We start from the raw sequence: 12,580 nt of genomic DNA on the forward strand, positions 1-12,580 counted from the left end.
TATCTAGGATTTTATAAAATGATTTTATAGATTTTAGTTGCATTCCCTCTCAATCTTTGTCATCCTGGATTGTGCAGCTCCATTAGGTATTTCCCAAAGTGATGGAATCAGAATTGCATATAATATTCTATAGCTAACATAATGGCTATGAAAACTATGGTGATTTCTCTTTTGTTTATTTCTCCTTTGCATCCAGAGTCTCTTGCATTCCTGTTTTGTACTGACTACAGGATGAATGGTATATTTTTGAAGCTGTGACAGATTGATAGTTTCACATAAACTATACATTTAAATAGTATTTAACACTGTTTTGAAGGAAATTAAGTAACATACATACTTCTTTAAATTTTAGTATGGAAGAGAAACCGAACAACTAAACAAACTCAGTAGAGGAGATGGAAGACAGAATCTCTTTTCTTTTGATTCAGAAGTTCAGGTATTAATGATACGTTTCTTTAAATAGTCCTAGAATTATTGCTTATTCAGATAAACAACATCTTCGAAATGTTGAAATCACTGTTTTTTTTGCACCAGTGGGGAATATAGATTGTTTTATATTTGTCTTGTTTGCTTTGAACAGGTAAGTTAACAAATAACTCTTCACTCAAGGGGACTGTCACATATGCAGATAATTTGGGACTGAATTATATATATATATATATAAATCTATCTATATATATCTCAGTTTCTTGTATTCTTTTCACTTCCTTTTGCTCCTCAAAATAGATAAATTAAAGCACCATTAAAGATGGTTACAGTGTTCTTTTAGCCCATGAAATACAATTGTGATCTAGTGGCAGAAAATATCTCCAGTATAAAGAACATATGAGTCATATGAGACATTTATTTTTCACATTTGATGTAGGCCTGTAGAACTAGGATAATTGTCATGTCTGGCTTAATCACACTTTAAATGGAGGGTGGTGCAGGAAGGTGCAGGTTTATATGCGGATGTGTATTTTAACCTCTTTCATGAGAGTTAGATGTGTTTTGTACTAAGATATATGCAGTTAATATTTAAGTCTATGACATTTTCTAATTAAGTTTTTAATTTGTTTAAGAGGGAAAGGTCTACAGTATTTAAGTATTACAAATATTTTTCCTAATGGAAAATACTTTTTGAGAAAATAGAATTGAGGAAGATGAAATTTTTGACTTTGTTTTCCCTTTTTCTACATGAGATTTTGAATGAAAATTTTTGATTTTGTTTGAAATCGGAAAATGTGCATTACAGTTTTTTCTTCCATGAAAATATGAAATAATTTGGGGAAGTCTGATTTTGTTGTTGTCGTTTTTTCTTCTTTCTTTCTTTCTTTCTCTCTTTCTTTCCTTTTTTTTTTTTTGATACGGAGTTTTGCTCTTGTTGCCCAGGCTGGAGTGCAGTGGCACAATCTTGGCTCACCGCAACCTCCGCCTCCCCAAGCAGTTCTCCTGCCTCAGCCTCCCGAGTAGCTGGGATTACAGGCATGGACCACCACGCCCGGCTAATTTTGTATTTTTAGTAGAGATGGAGTTTCTCCACATTGATCAGGCTGGTCTCGAACTCCCGACCTCAGATGATCCACCCGCCTTGGCCTCTCAAAATGCTGGGATTGCGGGTGTGAGCCACTGTGCCCGGCCTCTTCTTTTTTTAAGTGTAGTCAAATACAATAGTGACAAGGGGAGAAAGAATAGAACAAAAAGTTCAATATGTAGTTGACTGAACAATCAATTGAGATAACTCACTACCTTTGGACCAGCCATTGTTGTTTTTTTCTTTTTTGCTTCATATGGTTTTCTAATTAAAAATTTAGTTTAAAATAGAAAAAGTATATAGGCTATAAGTAATGCAGACATTTTCCTTAATGAAAGTATCACACAAGGAAATGGAATTATTTGGAGAAAATAAATTTTAAAAAATAATTTCATTTCCCTTTTCCCCCCACAGAGTTAAATATTGCTTTAGTGCAAGTTATGTGATTTTTTTTTTTGTAAAAAAGTAACAGTATAATGGGCCTCAGGGATGTTTGTTCTAAGATATTCATTCAGAAATTTACTTGTTCCAAGCATGTCTGAGTCTTTGATCCTCCCACCCATGATTGGGCTTTAGTTGGACATGTCAGGCTGTTTCATTGTATACAAAGGAGCCAATTGACTGTGGTCGAAACTAAATCCAGTATCTTTACAAACTTGTGGTGTAGCGTTTTTGTGGTAATAAAACTGAACTGGTTTTATGTCTGAGTTGTTTATCAGTGAGCTATGGTAAGAGAGAATTTCACAGTTGTGATGAAGCTTTAAGGAGAAGAAATTGAATGTAGTGTTGGTTATGGAAGGCAGTGTCGCCTCAGAGAAAGCCATGTTGTATCTGTCGAGTACCTTTTCTAGGTGAGGCACCATCCCGTAACGTCACCTTTACTTTTGGCCATAGTTCATTGTTTAGAGACATGACCTTAGAGAATAAAGAAACACTGGCTGACTAAAGGGGATGGCTCAAACTTTGAACTGAAGAAGGCCATATGTCCCAACATTTGTACTCACAGGCCTTAGAAGGGAAAGGATTTGAGGGCTGGAGTGGTTTGGTCCAGTTTCTCTTTCCATTCTACTGTCTGAGTAACACAGAAAGGAGAGCAGATAAATGGGTGGAAATTAAAATTGATCTCCATGGCAATGACTTGCCTCCGCAGATAGATATGTGTTCAAGAGGGAGCTGTCTAGTCCCACACATTCGCATTCCTTTTGTAGATAAATAGATTCAAAGGTGAAGAAGTCATGCTTTCAGGCACAAATCTTACACATTGGGCCCTTTTAAGGAGGTTTCAGTCATACTGGGTAGGTTAGAACAGCTATAATTATCCGGTATTCTTCAGGCATAATACCTGTTTTGGCTTGAATTACTTAGGTAATTGAGAAAAAATTTTGTGTTTCTTGTCTTGAGTTTTCCATACTAACAGTGTTATTCTGCTCAGATCCACCCAATCATTTTCTGCCTACAATGTCTATGGCCTTAATGAAAGCATAGTAAATTGTCCCCACAATCCACACTTTTCTTCCCCTTTGTGAATAGAAGTCTGTTCAGGCATTCAGCATGAACAGATGAACTTAGATTGCCTGAGCAATCTTTTTCTTTGAGAGACAGATTCCTCCCCTACTGAAAGGAATTCCTTCACACCAATATCTTCTTCTTAAACTTGTTTTTATTTCAAAATACCAATAATTTTTAAAAATTGATTTCTGTGGCAGCCCAGGTCCATTGCCCAGCTCTGTTAGCTGAGCTCAGTGTTGCTCAGTTTCCTAAGCGGATGCCTCTTACTCTGTTCATAAGTTAAACGTAGGTAGTCCATGGGGTTCCAGCCTTTTGTGCCTTTCAACCTAAATGCTGCTGACTCCCACATCCAGATCTCTAAGTCAGGCCTCTCCCATTTTTCCAACTACCTACTACCCTCACCGCAAACACAACACATCCCATACTGAACTCACCATTTCTACTCACTGTACGCCAAAATCTGCCATTCATTTGTATTTCACAACTAAGTTCATAACATCACTATCTATTGAATCTCCCAAATTAGAGATCACTGTGTTAATCTTTTTTTTTTTTTTTTTTTTCCTGAAACAGGATCTCACTCTGTCACCCAGGTCGGAGTGCAGTGGCACCATCATAGCTCACTGCAGTCTTGAACTCTTGGGCTCAAGCCATCCTCCCACCTCAGCCTCCCGAATAACCGGGATTACAGACCTGCACCACCATGCCTGGCTAGTTTTTATTTTTTGTAGAGACAAGGGTCTCACTGTCTTGCCTAGGCTGGTCTCGAACTCCTGGCCTCAAGTGAAATTCCCTCCTCAGTCTACCATATTAGTTTTGATGCTTCCCATACCCATTTCTGTCAATTTTGCCTCCTGCACAGCTAATAAACGAAACCAAATTTCGACTGTCCTGGAACATATATTGTGTGGGGAAGACAAAGAATAAACATATATAAAAAGTAATATTAGAAAGGTAAATGAGAGAAAGGGAGTATAGACTGTCAGGGAGTGTGCAGTTTTCTATAGGGAGTTAGGAAAGGTCTCCCTGCAGAAGTGTCGATTGATCAGAGACTTGGAAATGAGGGAGCAAGCCATGCAGCTATCTGAGGGAAGAGGGTTCCTGACAGAGTAGCAAGTGCAAAAGCCCTGGCATGGGAGGGTCCTTGGTGTGCTGGCAAAATAACCAAGGTGGCCAGTGTGGCTGCAAGAGGGAAGAGGGCAAGCGTGGTAGGAGATGAGGTCAGAGCAGTGAGAAGAGACAGGGAATCATGCCATGTAGGGCTTTGTAGGCCGTACTACAGACTTGTGACTTTTCCATTGCCCTTAGATCCGAGTTTCATCATCTCCCTCTAGGATTTCTCCATCACTGTTTAATCTTAGTGTAAAAAGTCTATAAAAGCTTGTTAAATGAAAACATAAAAAGGGTTCAAATGAAGAGTGGACAGAGAACTGTTGGATTTTTGCCATTTTTTGTATATTGATGTAAATCTATATTAATATGAATCCTATCTTTTTTTGAAAATGATTCATACTATCTCTTTTATAGAGGTTGGACTTTTCAGGAATTGAACCTGATATAAAGCCATTTGAAGAAAAATGCAACAAACGTTTCCTGGTAAATTGCCATGATTTAACTTTCAATATCTTGGGCCAAATTGGAGACAATGCAAAAGGACCACCCACAAATGTATGTATGACTTTGCCTTCTACCCCCCTTGCATCAGTGCATTAAAGAAATGTCTTTCTCAAAATAATCTGTACACCAAACCTCCGTGACATGCAGTTTACCTGTATAACAAACCTGCACATGTACCCCTGAACCTAAAATGAAAGTTTTATATATATAAAAAAGAAATCTTATTACAATAAAAAAGAAGAAACATCTTTGTATGACTGAGAACTATTAATAATTGACTGTGTGAAAATTCCAGTGCCACATATTATGATAAATTTGACATGGAAGAATTTTATACATCTCTTTCTTTTGCCAAAATATGACTATGTTCTCATTGTGAGGATTCATGAAAATCTTACCTACTCAGAATAGCAGATCGAGTAGGCTCTTGATGTTCAAGAGCAGCACGTCTCCCAAACTTGCAAAATCCTTAAATGCATAAATTCTACTAGATAATATGTTTTCTTCTATGAAATTGGTTCGTAGCAATGAGTAAGGATCACCATAGCCATGCTGGGATACAGATGCTGTGCAGTCTACTAGGCTCGGTCACTATTCTATAGCATTAGATTCATTTTGGTCTACAGAGAAAATTCTAAGTGATAGCTGTCATGGATCATTTGAGTTGCTTAGAAATCCTTTAAACTGTAAGTGTAAAATCTTCAAAGAGACTTTTTTATGTTCATCTTTATTTTTTGGTTCTAGTTTTGTCTATTAAAAATGAAACAGTGATGATGGATTCTCTTACAAAATAGCTTAAAAGTACAGCAGACTTTTCTGTGTGTAAAGGGTTAATCTTTATGCCATCTGGCATGAAATTTCTCTTTGTGACCATCTTTCAAATGCCATCTGTAGAGAGGAATCATGTCTTCCAAAATTGCTGATAGGGCGAAGCTTTTGTCAAGTAATTTGATGTTGACTGTTATTAGCTCTTATGAAATGTATAGTCAAGTAAGTTGGAACATAACAGAAGAGAAGATATATTTCTATACTATAATATTGGCATTATTTTTTAGGTAGTTTGAGTAAATGTGTAGAGAATAAAATTTTATTCATAGAACAATTTGTGTTATTTAAATGTAGCTTTTGATTTCTATTTTTTTGTAAACTTTATAACTTGTGAAATTACACCTGACAGAAGTTAAAATTTGATGAAGTCTGTTGTTTTGGAATGCCCTTTCTTCTGTGCAGGTAAGCCATAATATAATTTTAGCTAAGTGTTGAACTCAGAAAGGAATTGTAATCACAGAAACTGGAGGAATACAAAACTTATTTTGCATTTGTGCCCCTCCCCGCCATGCCCCCACTAAAGTCTCAGTTTTAAAATGCAACTGTTTTCATTCCCAGGTTGAGCCCTTTTTTATCAATCTTGCCTTATTTGATGTAAAGAACAATTGTAAGATTTCAGCAGACTTTCATATAGACCTGAATCCCCCATCTGTCCGTGAAATGCTGTGGGGCTCTTCAACCCAACTGGCCAGTGACGGTAGCCCAAAGGGCTCTTCACCTGAATCTTACATTCATGGAATTGCCGAATCTCAGTTACGCTACATACAACAGGTAACGAATGACCTTTAGTCTTAGCAGCACGTTCAGAATAAGAAACAGAAATATTCTTGCATTATTTCGTGGTTTCAGGCCAATGTTTTCATGGCATTCTCTCTCTTGTAAGGTCTGTCGATAGAGATTTTTCTGGTTACTGAAGTTTGAGGGCAAAAATGGAAACCAATGAACATGCTAGTAACATGTTATCAAAGGAACATTTTTAATGGGACCATGATGTGAGATACAAGGGAATTATTTTGTGAGATAGAAAGCTGATACAGGCCAGGCGCGGTGGCTCACGCCTGTAATCCCAGCACTATGGGAGGCTGAGGCGGGCAGATCACTTGAGGTCAAGAGTTCGAGACCAGCCTGGCCAACATGGTGAAACCCTATCACTGCTAAAGGTACCAAAAAAATTAGCCAGGCATGGTGATGTGTGCCTGTAATCCCACCTACTCGGGAGGCTGAGGCAGGAGAATCGCTTGAACCCAGGAGGTGAAGGTTGCAGTGAGCCGAGATCACACCACACTACACTCCAGCCTGGGCAACAGAGCAAGACTCCGTCTCAAAAAGAAAGCTGATGCAGACACACATAAACACACCTGCACCCACACTTATACACATACTTCTAAGCAAGGCAATAAGTGCTTGAAAGTTTTGGTTTTTAAGAAAAAATGACCCTAAATTAACTCTCCACCCCTGATTTTCATGTCCATTATGAGTAGGTCATTTGAATGGAGCATATGGGCTCTTTATACAAGGAGTTTTACTTGAAAAGCAATGGGTAGGAACTGCTTGTGTCATAGTTTTAATGCTACACTCTTCTGTTCTATCTGGAGCAAAGAATCCCTTTCAGAAAGAGCTTAACTGTTCCTTGGAATTGTGACCTCTGACCAGACTAGAGGCCATAAGAAGTTAGCAGAGTGGATTGATCATTTGCTCGCTAGACTTTTGCAGCTAAAAGGAAATGAGAGCATGGCATAGAATTAAAAGTAGAAAGAGGCATATGAACAAAGCTGTTCATGTTGTAAGGAGATTGATTTTTTTCTAAATAAAAATACGATTCTTTTTTTCCTGATTACAATAAGTACATTCTTATGTAGAAAATTCAAATAATATAAGAAGTATAAAAAAGAAAGTAAAAGTCTCCACCCAAAAGACAATACCTATTAACATTTTGGTAAACATCTTTTCAGACATCTCTGTTGTGTATATAGAAATATATACACATTATGTGTATGCTTATAAAAATTATATTCATGCTGTTTTATACATACTGTATTCTTTTAATATCATATTTATCATCCTATACCAATATCTATAGATCAGTCACATTTATATTAAAGGCTAACAGGACATTTCATTGATTTAGCTACTTAAGACATTTCTAATTATTTGCTATCAGAAATAATGCTGCATTGAACCTCTTGTGCGCACATCTTAGCTCATTTGTTGAATTATCTCCTTAGAATAAATTCCAAGCGTTAGGATTTTTAGGGTCAAAGATTATGCTGATTTATATAGATGATCAAACATTGGGGAAGACTTCTTTACATGGACTGTCACTGTCTTTTTGGGGCTGTGGATTTCTGGTGGCTTGTCCTCAAGTTGTCCCTTATCCCCTGATAGCCCCTTAGCTTGTTACTGAGACTATAGTTGTTACCTCTGTGAACATTCCACAAGGATGGTGGATGCTTCTGAAAGAGGGATTGAGCAAATAAAGTGTAAATATTTGAGAACCTGCTTTTGAGTTTTATGTTTAAAATTTCCTGCACAATATCAAATAAGTCATTTTAAGCCAGTGTGTATTTCCCGTATTACTTCAGTGTGTAGCACTCAGCTGTATGTTCAATGCAAGAAGTTTAAATTATGATTTCAGATGTCATCCAGTTTGTAATTTGGGACAGGAAGAAAATCAACATTTAAAAAAGATCTCCTGGGTGCCAGCATTATTCCATCAGTGTCTCATGTAATCATACTAGTTTGTGAAATGATATAATCACTACTGTTTGACAGATGGCGAAACTGAAGCTCAGGGAGGTTAAGTAAGCTGCTCACCATTACACAGCTAGTAGTGGTGACGGTAGGATTTGAATTTAGGTCTGTTTGAAATAATTTGATCAAGAATATTAGATGAATGTAATTAAGTGCTGAAATATATAACACTAGCACATGCCCTGCCACAGCCTGGGAGCTTTGTAAGTGCTGGTGGCTGGGGTAGAGGACCTGGCCCATTCTCTAGCGGGAGGGGCCGGCAAAGTGGGTAAGAGTCGCCCTGGGGTGGGGAGGCATACCCTTGGTGGGAAACAAGGACTGGGCCATAGACCTTGTCCTAAATGGCCAGACCTCCAGCCCACGTGGGATTCTGGGTTCTCTCTGGCCACCTTTTGCATTCTGGGGACAGAGAGAGGACCAGAAGCTGATGGGACAAAAGGTAAAACAACCCCAAAGAGTGTCCCCCATCATTGGAATCGCTGGTCAATTAGAAAATGGACATCTCTGTGCCTCAGCCTCCTTATCTGCAAGTGGAGGTGGTGACAGTACCTGTGTCCAAGGGCTGTGGGGAGGCACAAACAAGGTGCGTGGTTCTAAGAAAACACTCAGCACTGTGATGGGCACACTGGGTTTGCACAGTGCAACGTAGCAGCCAGGAGTAGTAGCAGTAACAGTGATCTCAAACAAGTGAAAACAGCAAGCTTTTATCAATTATCAACTATCTTAAAATTATAGTCCTCATTGCTGGCATCAGTAGGAAATGCTTAGAGTACTGGGAATGGGAAACAATAGGTGCTCAGTAAATGTTAGCTATAGCAATGATCAGTATTACTGTTCTCAAACTCCTGGGCTCAAGCAATCCTCCCGCCTCAGCCTCCCAAAGTGCTGGGATTACAGGCACGAGCCACCACACCCAGCAGTATTACTGTTCTAATCTGGCCTCATCATATGAGATGTTGGGTGTATGGGACTCAGGGCTGAGAGAGAATATAGCATGGGCTGTGTAATCTGGAAGCCTGGACTGCAATCTTCTTCACCCACTTACTCACTGCACAAACCTTTCTGAGCCTCCATTTCTTAATCTATAGAATATGTATATAGTAGTGCCTACATTTCAGGGTTTTTATGAAGACTGAATGAGATAAAGCATAAAAACCATCTAGCATGGTTATGTGGCAGTTAGTGTAACACTGCACTCAAGGCGCACTGCTCAGCATACCTTCTGCAGGGACAGCTCGGGCAGTCTGCCAACCCGGTCAGCCTCACAGCTCAAACAGCATGTTCCCGGCAGTACCAGAAGCCAGGTTCTGTGACCTTGGGATGCTTTGGTGGGCCACCTGAGTAATAACAAGGTACCTGATGTGCATTACTTCATTTAATCCATACAAGAAATGTATGAAATCACTACTATCATGCTATTTCACAGATGAGAAACCTGAGACTTAGAGAGAATGTGACTTGCTTAAACCCATGAATGTTGGAGCCAGAACCCAAGAAATTTGACAAGCAATTTTGAACCACTTTGTTCACTTTCTCAAGCAAATTTGAACCACTTTGTTCCATGCTTGCTGCTTGGGAATTCAAAGCTGAATCAGCCATTACGTGGGATCCTTATAAGCTGTTTGACTTGGGGGGAATTATTAGCCTCTTACACTCAATTTTCTATTCTATCCTGTCTACCTCCAAGGTTTCTATCTGGTACAGATGAGATAATGTGTCTGAAATGCATTGGAAACTGGAAATCACTATATTAACAAAGTTGGTAATATATCAAGGAAAAAACGAAAGTTTGGTAGAGACTCAGTGATAAATTTTTCCACTTGAATTCATTAGTGATGCCCCTTTAAACAACAGGCATAACCAACTAACATGCTATGTAGAGGATATTATATTTGGAAGGAGTCAAACTAGATAGGAGGTGTTCCTGTTCCACATGCATTCAAAGAAAAATGTAACGTTGGTTGCATCTACATTAGTACATTTAAATAAAGTGTATGGGGACAAAATGAGTTTTGGATTCTCTGTCTCCTACCTTTGCATTGGAAGCACCAGAGCTCTTGAACTGCAACAAAGGAATGTGTTCTAGAGGATGATTTAGTTTTTCTATATTAAAGCAGTAAAGTTTCTTTTTCCTTCTTAGTGGAAATAAATATTAGTTAAATATTAATTGCTCTTGAGTTACATGCAGCTGCATTTAAAAATGTATATCTAGTTCCACTCGAGAAATGGACACTGTTTTAGCACACATCAATTAAGCCAAACAGTGTACATTGTATTAAATTAGGTCGAAGAACTCATTTCGCATACACAACCAAACCAAAGAGGCAAAGCAGCAACGGTGACACCTGCGCTATGGAGACTAACAGGTGTGAGGTTGGTGACAGAATATAAAATCCATTTTGAAAGGACCGTTAGAAGCTTTGAAAACTGTATAAAAGGAAATTCTATCTATTTCTAGGGTCCTGGACACGATCCTTTGTTGAATATGAGCATTCTTTACTAAAAATCATTAACCATAAACAACCATATGTACAAGGTTACATAAGAAAGTCTAACGGAAGTACTTTTTTCCCAGGGAATTTTCTCAGTGACGAATCCACATCCTGAAATTTTTCTAGTTGCGAGAATTGAAAAGGTACTACAGGGAAACATTACACACTGTGCAGAACCCTATATCAAAAATTCTGATCCAGTAAAGGTAATTTATAAAGATTGTTGATCAACATTTCACCTTAACGTAGAATTTGCCTTTTACTGATATTTTAAATGCCATTGCTTTGAGCATGCTATATATTCTGAAAACATTGTATACTGTATATATGTGCTAAAACTTGAACATGGCATATTTTCCTATTGTCATTGATGTTCTGTTAATGTGATAATCTGATTTCTGCTTGATTATCAAAATAAGAGCCAAAAGCTTTTAGGCAACATCTGCTAATTGACACCATATCCTTGACAATAGCCGTTCTTTTCCTTACAGCCCTACATAAAGCCCTAGAATGAATGTCAGAGCTGGGAGATTAAAGATGGTCCAGTCCTATAGTTCCCAAATGTCAGTTCATACCCAGATTTACTCCTGTCTGTGATGAAACGAGAAAAGAAAGACAGACAGTGAACATTTCATGAAGCTAAATGTATTTAATTCGAAGGGCTGCCCTTTATTCTGAGATCTTTGCCCTTCCTACTTTTTAAAGGTTATTCATATCTTCCTTTCATGAAATGTTGGCATATTAAATGGCAGGGATTTAAAAAATTATTGTTGAATGTCCTTAAGTGGCAATATTAAAAGTTGGCAACCCTATATCGTCATCCAGATTTCTAGAAAATTGTGAAATTGTGAAATTCAAATGTTTGGAAATCATCACTCTAATCTCATCCTCTCCTTTTATAAATGGAAAACCTGAGACCCCAGGAGGGAAAGGTTCACGGTTGAGTTCATCAGTAGCACTCCAGCTACTGCGTATTTATGAAACATCAATCTGTTGTACATGGCATTTTGTTGTATACCCAAATAGTGTTTATTAAGTGGAAGTTGCTGATGTGATGGGACTAATTTGTGGAGGAAAAATGTCTCAACAATATAGATAAAAGCCTCCAGCATTCTGTATCCCTAGGGATAAGCATCCAGCCAGCATTTCGAGGTCTGTTTAGACTCTCTAGGCAGTTTATCTCCTTGTCATCTCTCTGCGCCTGTGCAAACAGCAGCTCCTACCCACACTTAGACTAATTGCATTGACTCCTGGTGACTTGCTCCTTGTCTTGGGAGTAGAAAGGGCAGCTGTATCCAGAAAAAACTTCTCCCAAAAATGATGAGCATTTGCCTGCTACGTGAAGTAAAGTACATGTTAAAACCACTGAACGTTTTTCCACTAGAGGTCTTTGGTGCAAAGTGTGCCCTATATCTATTTCATCTGTCTTCTGCTATAAATGACAGAAGCTCTGTTAATGAGAAAATCCAAAGCCTTTATGAAATACTTTGGACTTGAAAAATGGCTGGCTGATGCATGTTGTTCTGATTGTGGCTATTTCTATATTTTTTTGAGATTTTTGATGTTTTATAATGGAAGGTTGGGGAAATTATTTTTCTGGGTGGGTCCATGGCAGTTTGAACAAATACAAGCCTATCTTCTTGTTTCTGACCTTAGACGGCCCAGAAGGTGCACAGGACAGCTAAACAAGTGTGTAGCCGCCTTGGACAATACAGAATGCCCTTCGCTTGGGCTGCCAGGTTTGTACAAATATAATCCTGACCCACTCACTCGTGTTCATATGTGAAGTTAAGGGCTATTATACTTAGCAGCATTCAGCAGTGTGTTTCTGGCAGGCCAGTTGTATCTTGGGACACTTGGGATGTAATAA

At 38.4% G+C, this 12,580-nt stretch overlaps 1 protein-coding gene across 1 annotated transcript in view; it reads left to right on the forward strand.

Moving 5' to 3' along the window:
- The window catches only part of DOCK11 (dedicator of cytokinesis 11), a 214,575-nt gene that overhangs the window by 81,590 nt on the left and 120,405 nt on the right, over nt 1-12,580 (forward strand). The window contains exons 8-12 of the mRNA XM_032756251.2: nt 353-436; nt 4,550-4,690; nt 6,026-6,238; nt 10,794-10,916; nt 12,367-12,449. Of these exons, the coding sequence (XP_032612142.1) occupies nt 353-436; nt 4,550-4,690; nt 6,026-6,238; nt 10,794-10,916; nt 12,367-12,449 (644 nt within the window). The remainder of the gene's footprint in view (nt 1-352; nt 437-4,549; nt 4,691-6,025; nt 6,239-10,793; nt 10,917-12,366; nt 12,450-12,580) is intronic.

The sequence above is a fragment of the Hylobates moloch genome, unplaced genomic scaffold (assembly GCF_009828535.3).
Source record: "Hylobates moloch isolate HMO894 unplaced genomic scaffold, HMol_V3 SCAFFOLD_7, whole genome shotgun sequence".
Classification (NCBI taxonomy): domain Eukaryota; kingdom Metazoa; phylum Chordata; class Mammalia; order Primates; family Hylobatidae; genus Hylobates; species Hylobates moloch.